Source organism: Macrosteles quadrilineatus, unplaced genomic scaffold, assembly GCF_028750875.1.
Source record: "Macrosteles quadrilineatus isolate MER2022 unplaced genomic scaffold, UCM_ALF_1.0 Scaffold_2__2_contigs__length_208266976, whole genome shotgun sequence".
NCBI lineage: Eukaryota > Metazoa > Arthropoda > Insecta > Hemiptera > Cicadellidae > Macrosteles > Macrosteles quadrilineatus.
This window is the reverse complement of record NW_026542595.1, coordinates 51,761,572-51,785,722: the sequence shown is the minus strand read 5'-3', so window position 1 is coordinate 51,785,722 and position 24,151 is coordinate 51,761,572. Positions and strand designations below refer to the sequence as shown.

Here is a 24,151-nt window from a genome sequence, read left to right as displayed (position 1 = left end):
AATCACGTCCTGGTTGAAGTTTGTTCGCTACGCTCACTCACCTTTAGGTTGGAGCTCGTTCGCTGCGCTCACTTGCCTTCAGGTTAGCTCGTTCGCTACGCTAACTCGCCTCCAGGTTGAAGTTAGCTGTTGTCATAAATGTAAAAGAAATAATAGTGCTGCACCCTGTTGGTAATCCTTGTAACTTAAATGCTATTGAACATCATAGAACAGAACCAACTCGTTTAATTGAAACAGCTGTTAAGATTCAATAATTCCATTTCTCATAAGGTTAACATGGGAAACTCCAGAGCCACTGGGGCGGAGCCCGAAAGGATTTTTGAAATAAGAATATGCCTATATGTTAATCGGGAATGTGAGCTATCATCATGCCAAATTTCAGCCCAATCCGACCAGTATTTTTCGCGTTCACTTGTCACAAACATACATCCAAACATACATCCAAACTTTCTCATTTATAATATTAGTAGGATTCCTGAGCATCTGTAATAATATTGTCTTGTTAACAAAAAAGCCATTGCCGACGCTTGGAAAAATTCTCACAAAACTGTCTCAGTCTCTTCCATTGCAGTGATAGACGTGGTGGCCTTCCATCAATCCGCTATCACCAAACTAGTGGTGTAAGTCATAAACTTTCCAGTGTGGCAACGCTCGGTCACTACCGATTGACAACTGATAAAAAATCAGCCGAGCTTAATTCGACCAGAATGCCTCGCCCGGCCCTATTCAGTGTGGCGTCCAAAGGCTTTTAGATTTTTGGCCTTAAATAGAGTGTGTAACCTAACACTGAATAATGCTTGTTTTACATTTAAGCTACAGGGTATGTTAATTAGGTTTCAAGACCGATTGTATTGAAGCGCTTTCAGACCGGTCACATAGCCCTGTTTGAGGGGGGTCTCGGGTAAGAGACCAAGCCCTCCCGGGTTGCCAGCGAAACGAGTATTAGCATCAGGCAAACTTAGAATGTGAGTCATTCCATGTCAAATCACCCAAAAAATTGAGGTTATGAAACCCACCTTCCTAGAATTTGATCACTTTCTGAAAAAATGTCATTCCTATGTCCTAAGTACAAAATAGAAACAAATTTGAAGATAAAAGCTGATACTTTTTTGTATTAATCTTTTTGTGATCCACCATTTTGTCCTTTTTAAAAAGGAAATTTTTTCTCGGAATTGACAACCGAATGTAGTCTGGGCGACTAAACAATTCAATTATTCATGAACAATTTAAGATAACACTTACAATTTATTCAGGCAAGTTGAACATAAAAAAATCTGTATATAGGTCACTCTTAGAATATAATATAAAAATAATAAACATTTTTATTTTTTTATTTAATTTTTTTGAATTTGACACAACATGGATTGTGAAAAACGGCTATAACTTTTTTCTCCAACCAGCTAGAACAATTATGTTTTTGCAGAATTTTCCTTAAAGCTATGACCTGTTTGAAAATATATAGATATTAGTAGTTTACTGTACAGATATTGGGGAAAATTGTTATTGAAATATTAATTAAAGATAAAGATTTAGTAAAATATATCTTGTATTTAAAAAAAAAATACTACAAGAGTTTGCAGTTTTGAAAGCTTAATTTACCTAAGTCCTGTTGTTCTTTGACAATATTAAATTACGTTTTTGCAGATTACTTGATATTTCCTTAAACAAATTTAAAGCTAAAAGCTTCTGAGCGGTTTAACTTTAAATGATTGTAACAAAATAGGCGAATGTTAGTTTATTATTGGCTGATTTACAATTTGAGCAAATTTCATGGCAAGAGATTACACACATACACAGTTATTTTGATTTGGCAGAATTTCCAAGTCTTTCCTGACTAGTACCAAGGCCCCACTAGAAAAAACAGGCCATGCTGCAGCACGGGCAGCGCAACACTACGTCACAGTGGTGGATAGTTGTACTACTAAACTCTTACCATTAAAATCTTACAAAAAGCCAGCTCAGTTTTGGCCAGTATTGTTTATTTACCTAAACATATGGGAATAGTGATGGCAATGAATTTATCAATGAAATTTATCCACTAGTGTGACGTCAAGGATCCTGCAGCATGGCTTGTTTTTCTAGTGAGGCCTTGCTAGTATACCATTTTTTTCAGGTTTGTTTCAGCCAGCTCTAAATCCTTGGTTGTAAAGTAATAAGCTCTACCTGTAGAACTTGTTTGTGGAGCACCAACTGAACATAAAATGTTATAAAAAGGGATAAAACAGGAATCTTCTCATTGTGGCCAGTAAAATGATTTACTAGGAACATGTGGATGCATGAACACTAGTTCAGCGACTTCATCTTCATCTGAAGTATTCCTCACAAGAGCAAAAAACCAATAGTAATCATACACTGCAGCAACATATGAGTATGGTGTGGGCTTTGAAGATGGCTGCCACAAATTGTCCTCTGTAAATGAAGAAATAAAATATTTGGATCTATGGCCGCTGTTAGCCTTCTAATTTCTAAAGGAATCACTAGAAATCGGTTTATAGTGGTGAAAAATGCTTCCTGGCACAGTTCTTGTTAGTGAAAATCCCTCTAACAGTTTGATCCGCAATTCATCATTTTTAGCTTTTGATATATAGTGAAAGTTTATTTTCTCAATGCTTGATGCACACATTTATTTTTAATTTTTTTTTCCTGTTTTTATTTTTCCCGGCACATCCATCCATAAAATAGTGCACCTTTGTGACTGATGGATAACTGTCTTTCAGCCATTTCATCATTTCTCGTTGGACGGCATTAAAAAAGAGACATCATGATCCAAGTCATCACTAATGAAACAGTGATTTGAAACCTCGCCACTGAAAAGGGTGATTTTTGTTATTAAATTAGGAAAGTCGTGCAACTATTTTTTTTCTAGTAGGGTATAATTTAACAAAAAATATAAAAATTTTGGTTTACTTCTAAATATAAATTATAGGTGGTAAAATAATAAAATAGAGGTTTTCGGTCAATTTGTAAGGGTTTTTAAAAATCGATATTCTGAAGAGAGTTCTTCATGGATTTTGATAAATTTGGTGTTTTTTTTAAAGACAGTTATCTAAACTTAATATTTAGGTAGATTCTTAATAATATCTCAGATTCTTTTTTTGCTGTGACATATTAAATATAATTTTTCTTTAGAAAAAAGAATTAGTTAAAAAAAATATATTTTTTTAGTACCTAATTAACTTAGATACCTAATTCTACCTAAATATTTTCCTAATATTGTCTAGAATAATTAGTAAAAATTTCAACATTGTAACTTTAGTGACTCTCAAGATATATCAAATTTTGTCTTGAAAACCGTGAAATTTCAATGTTGTGGAAAACCGTGTTTGAATAAGAAGGTGTCCTATGATCTTGTATCTATCGTAAAGAGTGAAACCCGTTGGTTATAACATATAATAACATTCAGACATGTATTATATCATACTTTTTGGATGTAATAGAGTCCAATGTACAAAGAAATGAAAAAAAATATTTTTTTTTAATTTTCATGATTTTTACCTATTTTCAGTGGCAAATCCCCTTAAGTTCCCCCTCCCTGCCAAATAAACACATACCGTAAGGGATTAAGTGTACGTACAACCACCTCTTGACCAGTGACAGCTCTGAATTTATTTTGAATTACAAAAGAATAGTTTTCACTTAGTCCATCAGTAATGCATCGTTAGGAGAAAGGGATTCTTTTTTTTTAAGATGTTTTAAAGACTTAGCTTGGGATATTGCGATGAAAGAGTGGGGAATTAGTTTCTGAAGCTTGTCAACAAGCAATTTCATTAATTCTTATTCGCTTGTTGTTTGCCTGACTAATTCTTGTCAGTCGGTGCTCATCCACTAAGTAAACTTAATTTATTTCATCATTATCATCCTATAGTTTGTTTAAACAAAATTCTATTATTGCATCATTTGATGAGCATTCATCACAATGTCTAAGCAGGCAGTCTGAATTTTCAGGATCACAAAACATTAACTTTTTTAAGTCGTATTTCTTCAATCTTGATAGCATCAAGAAGTAGTTTAACATTTTGATGAATACTACAAACACAAACCGAATGAGTGCCCGAAGCACCAGCAGAAATACACCACTTTGGTCGCAATGTACAAAATTAGGAAAATCCTATTTTGTCCAAATGGGTTGTCCCATTTGTAGCAGGAGAATAGTTCATATATTATTGAGATTACATAATAGTAACATTCTTTGCATGTAAACATTTTGACTTATACTATATTTATCTTTTGCTCCTGGTAACATTCTACTATCTAACTGATAAAATTCTTTGACACGACTACAACCAATTCAATCCAGTTAGCTATTTGCTAACTTAATACCATTGTGGATTATTAGTCCCAGAGCAGGCTTTTCAATGATTCTCTTGTTTTCTGGTAGCTTTCCAAGGCCAAATCCATGTTGGGGACCAACTCCTCTATTTTGGGGACCATCTCCACCACCAAAAACATCATCACAGGACCGGTTCTAAAAATTTTTCAAAGTTAAGCGAACACCCGAATCAGCGCCACGTAAAATTCCCCCCCCCCCCCCACCTGCCATGAACAGAACTTAACCCTATTTGTGAAATTTTTTCCCAAAAATTTTGGGAAGAACTTTTTTATAAGTTTAAGTTCGAAGAATACTTGCAATAAAAGACTTTTTTCAACTACTGTTTATTAATCACACAAATTTTACATTTTTACTCTTTTACTCATCATATAGGCTACACTTTAACAAAACCCAAAGTTAATAATTTATCTATATTCTATATAACCTAAATAAAATTAGAGTTTTGTCTGTACATTTCTCAGAATCATATATTTTAGGTTATTTTTACGTTTTACAGTAGAACCTCTTTAATCCGAACCCCTGTAATCCGAACGTCCACTAATCCGAACGCCTCATTGCTGTAGTCTATACACAGAACAGTAGTTTTTTATTAGATACTGTATTTATAGATATACACACCGTAATTATTTCAATTGTTATGTACAGTACTGTTTATTCCCTATGTTTACTACTGTATTAAATAAACACTGTATTTTACTTTATAAAGCATTTTTCACTTTTCCCTAGCTATTGTTATGTAAAAACAACAATATGTTCTGTAATCCGAAATATTCAATAGTCCGAACTACCCCCGGTCCCAATTAGTTCGGATTAAAGAGGTTCTACTGTATACATTAAATAAGCAGAAACGAGTCTTATCCCTATTTCTGTTTGTCTGTCTGTATGTCTGTCTGTCTTTCTGTATGTCTGTAACACTCAAGATGGCATTTTACGCTATCTTCTCCAGGAAAACGAGAGAACCTATCAAGATCCAAGTAATTTTAATGTGTTCACTGGATTGGTGAGAGTGTCTTTAGCCATTAAAATATAACCTCACTACTTTGTAAATAAAATTACATACGTTCAAAAATGCAGTTTTGTGAGATTTTTGTCAAGTTTTCGTCCAATTTTTATCACATAATCATTCTATGAAATAACGAACAGCTGTTGGGATCAAGACTATTTTTTCTAGCTGTCACTGATATGTTTAGAAATGTTGTTTACAAATACCATTTTCGATCACGTTTAGAAAGCAAATCCCAACCTAGTGAGATTAAAAAAGTTTTTCTTACATAACAGATTTAATTAATCGTTGTTTTGTTTTGTTAAAAAAAATTATGTCTCGTTGGCGCCACTTTTTCGATATGCGACCGCCTAGTTCGCGTATGGGTTAAACCAGCACTGCATCTAGAACACATTTGCTAGCCTCTTTAATATCTCACATGATGTCACCTCTTTCCAGTTTTCCTTGGGTTGTAGTTCAACTAATACAAAATGTAATAATTTAGAATCATGCCTCCAACAACATTAAAAATTTTTTTTTTTTTTGCATGATTCATAATTTTTTTCTTGTCCATGTATACATAGAGCATCAGTAAAATCAAATGCTGGAGGAAATTCCCCCCTTCCTCCATTATATTGGAATTTTACTTTTATTTCTGATCAAAACTTTGCCACTTCTAATTAAGTAGCAAATTTGGCTTGGCTTACTTGGATAACTTGAATTAAGGAGAAACTGCTTTTGGTTGGTTGGCTTTTCTCTAAAGGCCATAATTAAAATAGGGCCTTTCCTAAAATAAGTCTTTTGACCAACACAACATTTTCCTTACAGTTGTTTAAGAAGTCCAACTCTGTCCATTCTTGGAAAAAGATGAGGAATGATATATTGTTCCATAGCTCTGAAAGAGTTAACCTTCATCAAGCAGTTGTTCGTATGTTACAAGCCAGGATACAGGCCTCTCTAAACTAAAACTTATATTCATTAATTGATACATAGACCATAAGTAAGTTTACCTCTGTTCTGCCTGCAGCTGTTGGGCCAGTTGTTGGTTTGTTGTCACCCATGTCTCCAACTCTGTCTGCATTGAGTCCACATCCTCTTGCAGGAAGTCTATCAGCTTGCCCAGAGGGTTGACAGCTCGTGTCAAGGCTTGGATGGCCGAGCGAAGTTTGTCCACCTCACGAGCCACAGTCTCTTGGCGAGCACTGCTCCAGCTCTGGCAAAGCAAAAACAGTTATAGCAAGATCAATTAGTCTTGACACCTATACTAAACTATGATGAATGCAGGACCGGGTAGAACGTCACCACAGTTACAAAATATTGCCACTGATCACATTTGATTATTGTATTTAGTACATTGCAGGTGCATAGTTGATACTGATTGTGAATGCACAGAGCTAGTGTCCATGTAATGATGGTGGCATTGGGAAAACAGCAGCAGGTTGGCTTGCAATAGAAGTATCTCTAACTAGTGGATGGAGCAAATGGAAAGGAGTTTCTAGTTTCTTACATTTGAAAATACATTAATGTTTTCGGTGCTAGAATATTTTTTTTGTAATTTTCCAAAAAATGCTAGACTTATTTCGTCTGAAAAGTGCTAGGCTTGCCACGGGGGCCAAGTCTAGTGTGTAAGAAAAAAGTTGGTAAAAATTAAATTTTTCGTCTCAAAAGTGCTAAGGAATGATATATCGGGCCTCGATCGTATGAGGAATTGAAAGAAACCATCGCTGTTTCAAAACAACAATCAAGTCAACCAATATGCCTATTTAAACAAACACAATCAAAATTCCTGCCAGCACGATATATTATCACTTAGCGCTTTTCAGATGAAACTCGAATAACAATATATAGACTTTTCGGGAAAAAGACGCACAACGATATATCCTTGCATAGCACTGAAAGGGTTAATACTTTTAAGCCGGACAATAAAGGAATCCTTGGCGCAAATTAACCAAATCACCATTTTACACCAATTTTTCTAATTTTCCTGGCGCCCAGACATATAAATTCTTGGGACAGGAGTATTCCATACCCCAAACGAAGAGCCTAGGGCCCACAACACAAGTGGAGCCTGGTGAATGATTCAACAATGTTGTAACCATGTAAAGCTCAACATAAGTTTATAGCTAACTTAAGTTTCCGGTACAGTAGAGTCCCGCAAACTCGGCACTGGATAACCCGGCAGTCTGGATAACTCGGCCATCACCTGGCTCAGGAAATTAGTGATTTTTTGAGTCCGAGTTAAACATGGACACAAGCCAGCTCAAGTATAATCATTTGCAACTCGTACTAACGATTTGTTATACTATATCTGATGACTTAATACTGACTTGTAATATAAATCTAAATGAAAAAGGCGGTTAAAAAGCTTAAAAATGTATTGCTCTTATTTTTAACTCTAGTTCCCGATAACCCGGCATTTCACAAACTCGGCACCCTTCCAGTCCACATTACGCCGAGTTTGCGGGACTCTACTGTACAAATCTTAACTTCTATCTTCTATAATATTATGACATCCCATCTATATGGACCAGCTGTAGCAATTTTTTTCTAAAAAAGAACGTAGTTGTGTGAGCCAGTCACAGAATGTACTAGTGTCTAAAATTCTATTTTAAACCTTATTTTTTGTTTCTGACCAGGTTGATGGGTCATAACAGTTGCTATAGCTCACCATAAGCCATTCCCTTAGTTTGACTTGGTAAACAAGTTTGCCTATTAGACAGAATTTAGTATTTTATATCAGCTCAATCTGTCGGTGGCTCACATCAACTACGACAGTTTTGATCAAAAATCTGTCTACAAATTTAACATGGGAATGGAACGTCTAATATAAAAATCTAATTATGTTTGTCTGTATGTGTTACTCAATATCGTAAAAACTACAAGACAGACTGGGCTTAAATTTTACAAAATTATAGCTACCAAACCAAGAATGGTAATAGGACTATTCACACATCAATAATGACTATGGGCTTTGCCCCTTTGACTTTAAAAGTTCTGAGGTGAGGATTTTAAAAGTAAATATTGATTGTCTCCATGGCTGCAATGAGAACACTCAAAATGTTTTCCGGTACATTTTGCTTTGACATTTCAATCTAAACAAGAACTGCCAAATTGTTTATTTCACAATATTTCAGTCAGCTGATCCAAAGAAATTAAATACAGGGTGATTGATATAGGTGTGCCAGCCGTTTTATTCGAAAACTATAAGAGATATCAAAAAAAGTTAAATGGAAAGTGCCTTGGATTTTTTATTTAAAAAATTGTAGTCAAGGTGAAAAAAATATTTTAGCCGCCATTTTTCTAATATGGCCGCCAACTTTGATTTTTCTTACGGGACACCCTGTATTTTATGATGTTTTCCGGTAGAAAATGTAATTTTAAGACAATTTTATTCTTGTAATTTTTTTCATAAACCTAACCGTTTCAAAGATAGTAATGTTTAAAGTTTTGAAATTTCGGCATGAGAAAGAGTTTCGATAAAGGTCTAAGCAAGCATGCCGGCTGTTTTATTAGAAAACTATACGAAATTTCACAACTTAAACCATTATTATCTTTGAAACTGTTAGGTTTATGAAAAAAATTACAAGAATAAAATCGTCTTAAAATTACATTTTCTACCGGAATACATCATAAAATACAGGGTGTTCTATAAGAAATATCAAAGTTGGCGGCCATATTGGAGAAATGGCGGCTAAAATATTTTTTTCAACTTGACTACAATTTTTTAAATAAAAAATCCAAGGCACTTTCCATTTAACTTTTTTTGAAATCTCTTATAGTTTTCGAATAAAACGGCTGGCACACTTATATCAATCACCCTGTATATTATAACTATGTGGTAGGTTTATTTAACCTAAAACTTGATCATAGATTATTTATTCTAATGTTTCTATAAAGGCCATAAAGTTTGACGAATTTTGTTGTTTCTAAAAGCGTTGGCAGATGTGTAACTATTTTATTCAACAAATGTAAAGATCAATATGTTTCTATTTCATGTCCTCTTCCCGGTACAACAGCTAGTACAGTAGAACTCCAACTATCCGAATCAATTCGGACCAGACCCCATTCGGATAATCGGAGTTTTACCGGAATTCCGGGAATTTTAAAGAAAAATCCCCATTTTCTGTAATAAATGAACTTTTAATTAATAATAAATGAAATCACAACATTTTTACAGTTAACAATGCATGTACGAGTGTTCTATACATGTTATTAAGATAATAGTGGTCCATCAAAGTCCAAAAATACACACTTGCTAAATTTACAGTACAGTACTATCTTACTTGTTGAACATTTACACCAACGTGAGCTGCTTGGCTGTTTTCAGACGTTTTTTTGCAGCCAGATTGCGCATCCGTTTAACCGTTAGTAGTTGTAGGTGATCACACTCAGGTTGCCGCACCATCCATCTTAAAGCAGTTTCAAGACAATTAAATGCTTCTGAAGCTGACGGTCCAATATCACTTTCAACTTTCAACCATGTTGACTTCTTCTTCCTCCTCAACAATGTCTTCGGAAACACTTTCAATGATCTCTTCATCACTTAGGATTTGATACCCAGGATCTGACGAATCACTCATGACCCACTCTCCAACCTCTTCAGTACTCACTTCTGAACATCCCGGAATTCGTATAAGAATGTTTCCTAGTTCTTCAAGTGACATATCATCTTCATCCATCTCATTTTCTCACCACAGAAAAAGAGTGCCTCGCCGTGTTGTACGCTCTTAGGAAGTATAGACCCATCGAAGGCTATCATATAGTAGTGATTACTGACCATCAGGCCCTCAAATGGCTACACTCAATGAAAACTCCCTCAGGTAGAATAGCTCGTTGGGTGCTAGAATTCCAACAGTACGATTTCCAAGTTGAATATCGTAAAGGAAGCATGAATAAAGTAGCGGATGCTTTGTCCAGGAACCTACCCGAACCCACTAGAAAAAGTGAAAATGAGGTACAAACTGCCACTGAAGTGTTAGACATATCAAACAACTGCAGAAAGGATTGGTATGACAACATGATGCAGAAAGTTTCCAGGTGGCCAGACAAATATTCCCGCTTTAAAATTGTAGGTGGTAGACTCTTTAAACATATTTGGAATAATGTAGGACCGGGAGAAAAACCCTCTACTTCCCCGTGGAAACTGTGTGTCACAAAGGAAAACCGAGCTGACGTCTTAAAGCAAAACCATGATGATCCTACAGCCGGACATTTAGGCATAGCAAAAACATTTGATAGAATCGGCCGCAATTATTATTGGCCAGGTATGTTCAGAGAAATTGCATGGTACGTTAGGAATTGCTCCTCGTGTCAAGAGTTTAAGTACCCTAAAAAAAAGATTTTAGGGGAAATGCAGTTTAGGAATTCACAACATCCCTGGTACTGTGTGAGTACAGATTTAGTGGGTCCCTTTCCTAGATCAACAAAAGGTAATAAATATCTTCTCATGTTTCAAGATACAATCACTAAGTGGGTGGAATGTGCGGCCATCAGGGCAGCAACTGCAAAATCCATAGCGCAGGTATTAAAAGAAAGGGTAATATTAAGGTTTGGTACTCCGCAAATTCTTTTGTCTGACAATGGCTCTCAGTACACCAGTAAGCTCTTGGAGCAAGTATGTACAGAATATGGTATTAGACATAATTTTACCGCTCCGTATACTCCCCAAGCAAATCCAGTAGAGAGAACAAATAAGGTAATAGAAACTATGGTAGCACAGTATTTATAGGGGACCCAAAAGAAATGGGACGTACTATTGCCCGAATTTATGTTCGCGTACAATACCTCCACCCATACCTTCGGCCGAGAATTAAGAACCCCCCAATTGCTGAATTTTCCTCCAGACTATGGTGACGAATCTAGACCCGAGGAGAAAGAAAATGAACTGAGAGATGTTTATTGGTTTGTAAAAAAACATATTGAGAAGTCTCACAGAAATCAGAGGCATTATTATAATTTACAAAGACAACCTTACAGCCCTAAAGTAGGGGATTCGGTTTATTGTAGGGAACGACATTTATCTGATGCAAGCAAAGAACATAAATGCAAAATTACAACCAAAATACTCAGGTCCTCATTCCATAAGTAAAGTGTAGTCACCAGTGGTAGTCGAAATAATAAAGGATGGAAGGCCGGCAAAAGTTCATGTAAAAGACCTTAAAATAAACCAGTAAAGGAATTCTAGTAAAAGTAATAAAGAGGTGTTAAAAAGGAACTGTTAGTAAACAAATGTAAGTGCAAGATTGGGGTTTTCCAGGTTGAGGGTATGGGAATTTCCAAGGGACAAATTATAATTACCTTGATGGAATGAGTCAGCGTGTCAACCCCAACATAAAGGGGTGAGTCAGTATGAGTCATCAGTGAGATACCTAAACAACCAACAGGTAGGGAGTCATTCTACTGACAGACAGGGCATAGGAAGGTCAGGTAAAATGTCGGTGCTCCCAGAGAATGAGTTAACAGACTTAGAAGAAGGAAGACGGACGAGCGATAGGGTCATAAGTACCTACTTAAGCCTACTACAAAAAAGAGGAAATAAAAAGGCATGGCCTTCTATACTTCCCCTCAACACGCATTTCATGGAGAAGCTGCTAAAAAGTTCCCCAGCAGAAACATTACGTTGGGTGAAGAATGAAGATGTTTTTTCTTTCGACATGGTACTCATCCCCTATTTTATTCACGAAATACGACATTGGGTTCTATGTATAATAGATTTCCGAACCAAAGAAATCCTGGTGTACGACAGCCTACATGGCAATCATACGGGAGCTGCAAATAAGCTGTTGGACTTCCTGCGTTATGTAGCAGTCAACAAACACAAGAAAGTGTTAACTACTAGAAAATGGAAGATTAAAGAGAATCTGGGGCCACGCCAATTCAACAATCTGGACTGCGGGGTATTTCTCTGTTTTACAGCGGAAGCATACGCCGCCGACCGAACCTTAGGGTTTACTCAAAGAGACATACAGTGGTTGAGACGGATCATGGAAGAAGAACTAAAAACTAATGAAATTGTTTCCCACCAGAAGCCACCACCACAAATACCCGGTGTTAGTCTCCCACCAGTAAAGAAAGGCCGGAGGAACATTGAGAGGCGCACCTCCCCTATGTTCACTGAACTGACTGGATAGATGAGAGATACAGAAGAAAGGATCACAAGAAGAGAGGACGAGCGGAAGACGGCAAAAAGAAACCCCCAAAAGCGTTACAGATCGTCATCATCCTCGAGTGCAAGTTCCGCCAGCTCATCGACATCGGACAGTTCGTCTGATACCACAGTTTTGTCTACATCTACAAAATTAGAGACTGGACCCACTCCCATCGAGAAGCAACCAGGGCACCCTCTAGAGGTAGCATCGGGGGAGGGCGAAGGCAGTTGTAAAAATAAAGATTTACAAAAAGAACTAGACGCATTAGTCGATGAGGTATTTGAAGACAAAGGAGCTAGCAATGCCGAAATGGATGACTGGAAAGTTTTGGACATTTTGGAAGGCACTGACACAGTGGAAGACGAATACCCACCAACCCCTGGAAGAACCATAGATACGACCCTTCCCCCTTCGGACTCAACGCATTGGGTAAACTACGTAGAAGTAGACGAACATTCAGTGGCGAAAACCCAGAGGAAGAAAACCATTCAACTACTGAACGAGTCGTAACCCTTTCGGGAAACACCCCGACTAACAGAAGCCCTATAACAGTAAGGATACCTCTGAACAAAATTAAGTCAACATCAATAAACAGGAAGAGAACCAGATTGCAACGGAAGAAACAAAGAAAATTCAGAGACAGGACTGCTGGAGTAAAATATTGGAAGTCTGAAGATGTTACTAAGTAAAGCTAGGAATATTAAGGAAAATAGGTTTTCTTGGTAGAAAACTAAAAAAAAGACACAAGTGTAGAATTGTTATTAAAGAGCAAGTAGAAAAAGGAAGTCTTGTTTTGTTGTGTTTGTTAAACAAAAGAAATCGTTTTGTTAATAAGAGAAAATTTCTGTTTTGTTTTTGAATAAGATTTTATTTTTGTTTTTACTGATATTGAAAATAAAAGGTGTTATATGAATATGTTAAGTGCCATTTTACCTGTTAGCCACTAAGGCCCAATAAATGAGAAAGGTGTTTTTCATGGAAAAAAATAAAATCGAAAGTTTGGTAGGAAAATATACGTTTGGAAATAAATTAAGTATATTCATAAAAGAGGAAAAAAAAACGCTCAGTTAAGAGCAGTTTTCTTTTGAGTTGTAATTTTTTTTTGTCGTTATTAAAGGAAAGGGGGAGTGTAATAAAGTGATATAGATACACATAGAATTGTGCCGTTTTCCCTCAGCACTTTTCTCTCAGCACTTTTCCCTCAGTACTTTTCCCCAGTACTTTTCACTCAGGTAAATCCTCTCAGGACAATGTGCTGGGGAAGGAGCTCAGTGCCAGGGCCCGGTACTGAGTACTTTCCCCCTCCCTTTGGGGGTAAAATTCGTGCATATAAGGGAGGGCACTTAGGCAGGAGAGTCAGTTGGGTACGACCCCACCGGATGGGCGTGTTGAGCCCCCAGTAACCCTTCCCTGGGTGCTGGATGGGCGTGTTGAGCCCCCACTACTTTTTCCTTTCCCTCCAGTACAGGACGGGCGTGTTGAGCCCCCAGTACTTTTTCCTTTCTCCGGTACAGGACGGGCGTGCTGAGCCCCCAGTACTTTTCCCTCTCTCCGGTACGGGATGGGCGTGTTGAGCCCCCAGTACTATTCCCTTTCCCCTAGTGCATGGGCGTGTTGAGCCCCCAGCACTCCTTCTTTACCTCTCCCTCCGATACAGGACGGGCGTGTTGAGCCCCCAGTACTTTTCCCTCTCTCCGGTACGGGATGGGCGTGTTGACCCCCAGTACTTTAGTGCACGGGCGTGTTGAGCCCGCACTGGTTGGACGGGCGTGTTGAGCCCCCAGCCATCCTTTGAATCTTCCCCTTCCACTCCGTGCAATAGTGGATGGTATATATAGGAGATTCTGTTTTAGGCTGGGCAGTTGCAGCCAGACAGCCGACGAGAACGGTCAGCAGGAGACAGCGCGGCTTTGCTACAAGTCTATACCACTATTAGAAGGTTGGGCAGCTGGAGCTAGACAGCCGACGAGAGGTGTCAGCAGGAGACAGCGCCGCACACTTCAACGAATCGACATCACTGTTAGAAGGCTGGGCAGTTGGAGCCAGACAGCCGACGAGAGGTGACAGCAACGATAGGTTGCTCTCTGGGAAGTACGCCGTTGGGAAGGCATTCCAGAGGATCACAAGGGACAGTACGACGTTGAACACTGGACGCTAAATTGATAGTTGTCTTTGTAATACAAGGCCTATTATGTTTAGAAGAAATTTTTGTAAATATTGTAAATAGTGCACAATAAATCAGATCAGTTTGTAGCAGTCACTGAGTTGTCACTAACCCGGGATAAAAACCCTCTAGGAAAAAGCTAGAAATACTTTGTAGGAGTGTGAAAGGGACTTTTATCCTTCAAAAGGGAAAAATTCCTTACAACGTACTAGTAGCTTCACGGGAGGAAGAACCATTGTAGGCCATATAGTAGCTTCACGGAGGGACGAACAGTAGCGCTCAAGGACGTCTGCCGTCTTCAATATCAAATATTTGATATTTTGCGAAACTTATTTACTGTAGCTTTACGTTTTTTAAATTGTTGAAATAAGCGATTCGGTTAATAGGAGTTCGGATAATTGGAGTTCTACTGTACAGTGATTGCATAATGAGGATTTAGTAGAGCACTGTGTATGAAGGATTATTGTGGACATTCCCATCACTAATTAGTAGCCCTTTAAATAACATAAACTCAAAATCTCTAACAGGAAGATTTAAAAAGATTATTGTAAAGTATTCTGCGTGATGACAGAAAGTTAGTAGGTAATTAAAAAAGTACCATATTTCTCTATTTGGGTCTTAAAATAAGGCACAGCTCGTAAATTTACTGTTTGAATAGTAAGGAAAAGGTGTTCAATATATACAAATAACAGTCAAAAAAGTTCCCGGAATGATTTTTTATAAATTTATTGAATAAATACAATCCAATTTTCCTTCAAAATACTCTCCTTCTGCAACCACACACTTGCCCTAACGTTGATACAAGTCTTCAAAACACTTTTGGAACTCAATTTGTTGATGTTCTTTCAACAGGGTGGCCACTCAAAACAGATGCTTAAATTCCCGGTGTTTTCCCGGGTATTTTTTAAGGAATTCCAGGGCGTATTAAAGACCTATTTTCTACCTACACATATACACATTTTAACAAGAGCTGAAAAAAAACTATGAAACTCATTCGCACAATGCAGCACAGGACTGACGCGCAAGACAGGGTGGTTATGTTGTACAGTTTCTGATCGTTTCGCCCGGGTCGTGCCGGCTGAAAAAATCCTTAAATTAAATATAGAAACGATCAATTATAGGATTAAAAGTCTGATAATCAACTAATAAGGGAGATGGAGTGTATGTTGTCAAATGGAATTAAATAAATGAAATAATCTTATATATTAAAAAAATTTGGTTTTTCTTTTCCGAGTTCGTTTGGCTCTTCTACCCGACCGATTTTCATGATTGAGGTCTCAAATTGAAGGTATGCACGCTCAGATTTGCCATCAAGCATCGGCATATATTTATCTATAATCCTACTCGGCTTATACGTAAAAGAAATTTGCTCCCCATGTTATTCTTATGGGAGTTAAATTTGGTTTATCTTTGCCGAGTTTGATTGGCTCTTCTACCCGACCGATTTTCATGATTGAGGTCTCAAATTGAAGGTATGCACGCACAGATTTGCCATCAAGCATCGGAATATAGTTATCTATAATCCTACTCGGCTTATACGTAAAAGAAATTTGCTCCCCATGTTATTCTTATGGGAGTTAAATTTGGTTTATCTTTGCCGAGTTCGATTGGCTCTTCTACCCGACCAATTTTCATGATTGAGGTCTCAAATTGAAGTTATGCACGCACAGATTTTCCATCAAGCATCGGCAAATATTTATCTATAACCCCACTTGGTTTATACGTAAAAAAATTTCCTCTCCATGTATTTCTTATAGAAGTTAAATTTTGTTTCTCTTTTCCGAGTTCGTTAGGCTCTTCTAACCGACCGATTTTCAAGATTGAGGTCTCAAATTGAGGGTATGTACGCACAGATGTCCCATCAAGCATTGGAATATATGTAGCTACAGTCCAAACCCGGATTATACGTAAAATAAATTTGCTCTATTGGTAGTTAAATTTAGTTTTTCATTTCTCAGTTCGTTTGGCTCTTCTACTCGACCAATTTTCATGGTTGAATTTTCAAATTGAAGTTATGCATGTCCAGTTCATGGTTGAATTTTCAAATTGAAGTTATGCATGTCCAGATTTCACAACAAGCATCGGTTTAAGATACAATATACAAAATACAAAAAAAATAAAAAATACAAGGTTAAACCCGTCGAAATCAACAGGTACTGTTGAGGTAATTCTATTTTGGAACCATTTGGTTTGTTTGTGATTCAGCACTATGCCAATCTTAATAATCATAATTAATTACACAAATGATGCCGGAATTTTACCGAAGGTTCTTATATGAAAATAAATAGGATAACGTAATTAGAATTGAGTATAGATATCAACTTTCGTTTTTTCGTTTCGTTTAGTTTTTTGTTTTGTTTTTGTCTAAATAATCTACTTTTATTTGGGCTATCGGTGTAATATCGGGCTATAATTTTATTCGGGCGGAGGGTATGTTGAGTTGAGCTGACTCTGAACTTTAGTTTCAAAACATTTTCCAATATCTTATCTTAGACAAAATTTGTGATTCCTTCAAAAAAATATTTACATCTGTCTTTCGAACATATGATTGAATATTTATTTAATTCCGATAAGGTGTTTACATTTTAAATGCATTTTCGTTTTGTTTACTAACACGTTTTCGATTTTATCTGTGGCATTTATGATGAAACTGCGAATTACGTAAATGAGTCGATTATTATTGTTTGTTTTATTATTTTTTTCCAGTTATTGCTTTTTGTGTGTTTACTCAAATTTATTTGTATCTACGATGAGTAATTTATATGATGGGCACTACAGCGTCCTTGAACATAAAAGTGACAGTTCTTCTTGCGTAACACCAATGCACAGTCTTGGGTGTACTGATAAAAATGTTATACCTTCCCAATACCATAATAAAGGGGATCAGATTGTGGTCACAGTTCCTGCAAAGAAGCGTAGGCGCAATTCGACTTTAACAGGGAGGCGTGAGAGAGGTGTCAATTTCACATGAAAGACTTTAGTTGAAAAACCATTCTTGAAGACGTCTTCAAGCAGTGCCTTTTCAGACAAAATTACAAATGAGTCTAATGTACCTTCCCAATCCCATAGTAAAGCTGATCAGATTGAGGTCACAGTTCATGCAAAGAAGCGTAGGCGCAATTCGACTTTAACAGGAAGGCAAGGGAGAGGTGTCAATTTTACAAGAAAGACTTTAGTTGAAAAACCATTCTTAAAGATGTCTTCAAGCTGTACCTTTTCAGACAAGATTCCAAATGAGTCTAATGTACCTTCCCAATCCCATAGTAAAGCTGATCAGATTGAGGTCACAGTTCATGCAAAGAAGCGAAGGCGCAATTCGACTTTAACAGGAAGGCGTGAGAGAGGTGTCAATTTTACAAGAAAGACTTTAGTTGAAAAACCATTCTTAAAGCCGACTTCAAGCTGTGCCTTTTTAGACAAGATTCCAAATGAGTCTAATGTAGTACCGATGTCACACAACGCTACTTCATCAAAGATAGGGCAAATTACCGTGAGTAATAATTCTTTGAAGACTAATTTTCCTACTTTTGATATGATTCCTATTGTTGGTGACGGAAACTGTTTATTTCGTGCTATATCTTACTGTTTGCATGGTAGTGAAAATAGACACTCTGAAATAAGATCAGTTATTGTTGATGATGTAATAAGAAAGTGGAATTTATATAGATATTTCATAGTTGGGGACACTTCTTATGGACATTATATTAAGAACGTTAGTGATTACGAAACTGTGATGTCCGCCAATGGACAAAAAGCAGGGCATGTTGAACTTAATAGTGCTGGTGAATTATTTCACGAGTGTAAATTTAAGGTGCACATTGAACATACTAAATCAATAATTGAATTTGGTTCTGGTAGTATAATTCACAACCTACTCTTCACAGGTAATTTAGATGATGGACACTATAGCGTCCTTAAACATAAAAGTGACAGTTCTTCATGCGTAACACCAATGCACAGTCTTGGGTGTACTGACAAAAATGTTATACCTTCCCAATCCCATTATAAAGGGGATCAGATTGAGGTCACAGTTCCTGCAAAGAAGCGTAGGCCTACGAGCAATTCAACTTTAACGGGGAGGCGTGAGAGGGATGACGATGTTACTAGAAAGACTGTCGTTGAAAAACCATTCTTAAAGCCGTCTTCACGATGTGCCGTTTCTGAAGAGATCCCAAATGTACGTGCTTTCTCTGTAGGGAGCCTTCAGGAAGTGTGTAGACATTGCTCTGCATTGTATTTTAAAGCGGAAAAAAATACATCGGGGATCTTTTCCTTGTGTTGCTATGATGGGAAAATTAAGTTACCACCCAATAAAATTCCTGAGGAGATAAAAAAACTATATACTGGAAATGATGAAAAATTCAAAAACTTCCGAGAAAATTTAAGGCAGTAAAATAATGCATTGTCGTTTGTTTCTTTTGGTGCTAATGTAGACCTACCTCCGAGTTATGGTCCTTATACCTTCAGAATCCATGGCATGGTCCACCACTTAATTTTGCCTTTATATCCCAAGGATTCACAAAGTGCTTCTTATGGCCAGTTATATATTCTTGACTTCGCCAAATCTAATGAAATTAGGATTTCTCACAATGCTAACCTAAATTTAGACAAAAATACACTAAATGATTTAAGTAATTTGTTAGACAAATGTAACCCCTATGTTCGATCTTACAAAACCATGCACCAGAAAGTAGAAGAGGAAAAACTTCATGCACAGAATGAGAACCGTGTTCCTCTTAATTTTGTTATGAGGTTCTATCATGAGCCATTTGCAGATCAGCGTCATTACAATGACCCAGCTGCCTCTGAAATTGCGGCTTTCGAGACGGAGGATGGTGCGCCACCTTCACATAGACATATTACAGTGTATGAAAAGGAAGGAGGTTTAAAGAAAATCGATTATGATAGTATGCACTGTGACCCCATGTGTTATACTTTAATTTGGCCCTGCGGTGAAACTGGTTGGCATATAAATTTGCCTATTGAAGGAACGTGTGAAAAAAAAATACGGAAAACTGTTACCATGCGAGAGTATATTCTATACAGAATTTCAGTTAGGGGAAATGGTTGTGCTGGAAACTTTAATCCTATAGTAAGCGCTGGAAAACTTACTTAACAGCTTTTTGTAGACTATTATTGTCGTATTGAAGGAGATAGACTAAAATACATTCGAAGAGAACAAACAAAATTACGTGTAGACACTTATGTTGGTTTGTCCGATGCTTTACGTATAAGGGCTGAACAGTTAAGAGTAGGTCGGATCGTAGTTTTGCCATCGTCCTTTATTGGTAGCCCCAGGAATATGATGCAGAATTATCAAGACGCTATGGCATTAGTCAGGAAGTTTGGGAAACCTGACCTATTCATAACATTTACGGGTTATTATCTAATTGTGGGACAAAATGGGGAAAAAAAATTTAATGTTTTTTATAGAGAAAGTAAATTTATTTTTTGTTAATTGTTATAAAATAACCTTACAAACATAATATCAGCCTTAGCATAGCTTAATTTTAATATTTACAATTTTTTTTTTATTTTTACTGGCCGAACATAGAGAATTTTGTCAGATCGCTAACGTTCTTATTAAAATCTATAAAAATCCATTCTTTAAAATTAGACCTTAAAAAGTATAGTTTTAGGATAAAACATACCTACAACAATGTATTCTACATATAATTATAAACATTTTTACGTTTTATGTATATATAAACGGTACAAATAGACGAATATTAAACCAACTGGCATGATTAAAACATTTAAATTTCAAGTAATGTTCGAATCTAAATTTGTATGGATTAGATTTTTAGGTTATGTGTAATAACAGATTAAATTATTTCATGTTATTAACCTTAAATATGAAAATAAATCTATTTTACTGGATTTTAAGAGTTTTTGTCAGCGTTAGCGATCTGTAACGGCGTTAGCGATCTGTAACGGCGTTAGCGATCTGTCACTGACGTCAGCGATCTGTCGCGGTCTATAGTAAAACAATCAAAACTACAGTATTACGTAAATCAAAACAGTAATCCTACAAAAGAAAGAAATACAAATGACTCTTGGGAGATTACAAGAACAAGATAATTACAATTCTAGAAATGAAGGTGACAGTTTTCATTTTAGAACCAGTATAACAATAGCAACAAAAATTTGGAGTATTACGTAAATCAAAACAGTAAGCCTACAAAAGAAAGAAATAATAATGACTCTTGGGAGATTACAAGAACAAGATAATTACAATTCTAAAAATGAAGGTGACAGTTTTCATTTTAGAACCAGTATAACAATAGCAACAAAAATTTGGAGTATTACGTAAATCAAAACAGTAATCCTACAAAAGAAAGAAATACAAATGAGTCTTGGGAGATCACAAGAACAAGATAATTACAATTCTAGAAATGAAGGTGACAATTTTCATTTTAGAACCAGTATGACAACAACAACAAACATTACAGTTGTACGCAGTTTTTGAATTTATACATAATGGTTCTCCTCTTTTTTACAACTGATGGGCTTGGCAGAACTCCAACAATTTGATCATATGAAACATATGATACGTCTTTTTCGTACATTACGTACACTGACTTATCTTTCAATATGTTTTTCATGAACATCACTTTCAGTTCATCCTCACTGTCAACTTCTGTTTTCACAACCGCAACAAAATTAAGCGGTTTTTTATTTTTCTTTTCACTTCCCACAGAAACAACGACAAAACAGCCTTTTACCAATGATGACTCATTGAGCACAGGTACACATTTAACCAACTTCTCATCGTCTGAACAAGAAAAAACCTCTTCAACTGTTAATTTCTTCTTTGACGTAGAAGAGGAAGCCAAGCTCATCTCTTTCTTCACCTCTGGTAACCACTCCTCCTCTGAAGAAACGTCTTCCAATTTTAAGGTTTTTGGTGTGGAAGTACGTGAAGCAGAAGCAGCTCTTTTCTTGGAAGTAGAAGACTTTGTCACGTTGTCTCGAATTTCCATTAAGTGATAGTGCTTGCACGGCTTTGATGTGTCTAAGCACTGGAAGCAAGACAGTTTTGATCCGAACATAAATCCCCTGCTGTTCCAGCTTACTTGTCTCACTCCCATGATACCTTTTAGGGCAATAAGATTAGTGGGAAGTAGGCTTTTCATCTCCACGAACTCGCCGTTTGACACCTCGGCGAGCATTACAGAGCTATTCTTCCTTAATACTCTAACTAACTCTGCTGCCGAAGATATGTCATTACCATGCTTTACATAGTCGTCTGCAGTCCTTTTAATTGATCCACCTACTCCGTCCATCGACCCTTTACCGTGTCCCGGTTCAGAAAAGTTCCAGGTAAAAACCTTTAAGTTTTAAAAAAACTTAGGTAACATTTCTTTCATGAAATACAGGTTGCCCTTATTCCTGTACTGTGACGATGGACCATCGGAAAATATGTGGACGGTGTGGGTTAAGGGGAGCCTTTCAGCTGCATCCTCCAGCACTGGTCGCATGTGGGCCCAAACCGCGTGACATTGGTGTTCCAAATTATCAGCAACCGTACAAAAGGATTTGCAGACTACTTCTCCTTGAGAAATGTAGTGCATTACACCGGTATGTAATGACACTTGTTTTTTCGAAGCACCAAAATGCATAGATTGGACTTCGGTTCCCAATTTACAAATGTAGTTTTGGGAGAAATCTATTTGTAGCAAAAGCTCTCCCTCCTTAAGGTTTTCTCTAACCTTTTTCAGTTTGTTGGCCTGGTGAAGCATGCTGAAAACACGTTTTTTATATATGGGCAGTGCTTTCTGAAACATGTCAATGAGTTCTGAAACTGGAGCCACTATTTCCTCCTTAACAGTTCTTTTAATATTCTTCTTTGCCCCCTTAATGTTCCTTTCTTCTTGAATATTTTTCCACTTGGAGTACTTCACGTTTGCTTCGCTGTCATTTACATTAAATTCAATATCATTGTTTTTGCATTCTTTGCATTGTTTTAACATGCATTTCTCATTCCTCGAGGAACAAACAAGGGATTTAAGTACATCTCGGCCACTCTTTTCTTTGATAACATTTGCTGAACTTAATGAAGAAACCAGGAATTCAAAATTTTCATGGATGACGCAGGCACATGTTTCTCTGTCTCTAGCTTTGGGGCGAGTCACCCAAAACGGACGAGATCTTACAAACGTAGTATATCCTATCTTAATGTTTGGATTTTCTTTACAGAATTTTGTATACAAGTTCTTCATGTTGTCTAGCAAAATACGGCGTTGTTTCTTGTTTTTCCCATTTTGTACAGAGTCTTTTTTACCGGGGCACATCTTTGAAACTAGGTCATCTTCAAAAAATCGCCTTAACGTCAATGCCTCTTTAACTCGTACAGTCTCATGCTGCTTTCTTGTGTAAGTTATATCAACTGTTTGACCATCAACCTCTTTCTTTGCTCGTTGATTGTGTTTATAAGAAACAATGTTTTTCAAATATGTCTGGACTCTATACCGTTTCAAGATTTTTGTGCCTATTACTTTAGTCATAATCTGTCTTTCTTTCGCTCTAGGATTGACCCCTGCTATCTGGTTTTTCAGTTGCTTTTGCAATGTGAATCCAACATAAAGTTGTTTTTTAACTTTAGGCGAAACACGTTCGGTTCCAATCAATTCTTTAACTTTCTTGTTCGGAGATGGCGAACCCGGTGAATTAGTTTTATTTTTGATCTCTCTTTGCAGTCGTTTTTTGTATTTTTCTACTTTCCGTTTCAACTTTTTAATTTTATCCGCCTGCTTGTTTATTGTCCTATATGCCTTAGCTCTATCTCGACGAACCTGTTTTCGCCCTTTTTCTTTCTGTCTTGAAACTACTATTTCGGGATTCTCTTCCTCATTCGCAGAAGATGGAGGGGTTTGATTTAAGACATTTTTCAAAGCTCTTTGTTTCTTCCTGTACGTCGTACAATACTTTCGCCATTGCTTTCTTATTTTCTTTTGCTCAGACGGCTTCATTTCTTTTATTGGTTTAATTTTCTTTTCTTCTTTCAACCGTTTTAGTCTATCTCTGTCTCTTTTTCTCTTCTTTTCTAGCTGCTCTTCGGTCATTTTGGCCTTGAACCGACGCTGTCTCTCTGCTGCTAATTTCTTTTGTCGCTCATATTTTTCCGAAATCTGAATATGTTTATTGTTCACCTTCTTCGCCATTGCTGCAAACTTTACCAGCAAGTCTGAAAACAAGATACAAAATCGCAATACTCACTTGTTTAAACTTACCTGATATCATTCCAGCATTAATACAAAATTGGGAAATACGGTGAAAACAATACAAATCATTTTGAAATATTTAACCATCCAAACAGTGTCATTACATTAAGTTGTTTTTAATTAATTCACAGATTAGAAAAGTGTACTTGCTTTGTTATGTTAGCATGATAATGTTAACTAAAAACGGCATGAACCACCACTGTGACACCATAATTGGTACCAACAATGAAGAGACGCAAAATTTCATAATCAGTTGGAAAAAATTTCAAAAAACACCGAAAGACTACTTTTGATACCTAATTT

General features: G+C 36.7%; 1 protein-coding gene across 4 annotated transcripts in view; it reads right to left on the bottom strand.

Moving 5' to 3' along the window:
* Nucleotides 1–24,151, bottom strand: part of LOC128983921 (TRAF3-interacting protein 1-like) — a 60,769-nt gene that overhangs the window by 1,186 nt on the left and 35,432 nt on the right. For all 4 annotated transcript variants that reach the window (XM_054403192.1, XM_054403193.1, XM_054403195.1 and 1 more), the window contains exon 11: nucleotides 6,323–6,525. In XM_054403192.1, coding sequence (XP_054259167.1) covers nucleotides 6,323–6,525 — 203 coding nt within the window. The remainder of the gene's footprint in view (nucleotides 1–6,322; nucleotides 6,526–24,151) is intronic.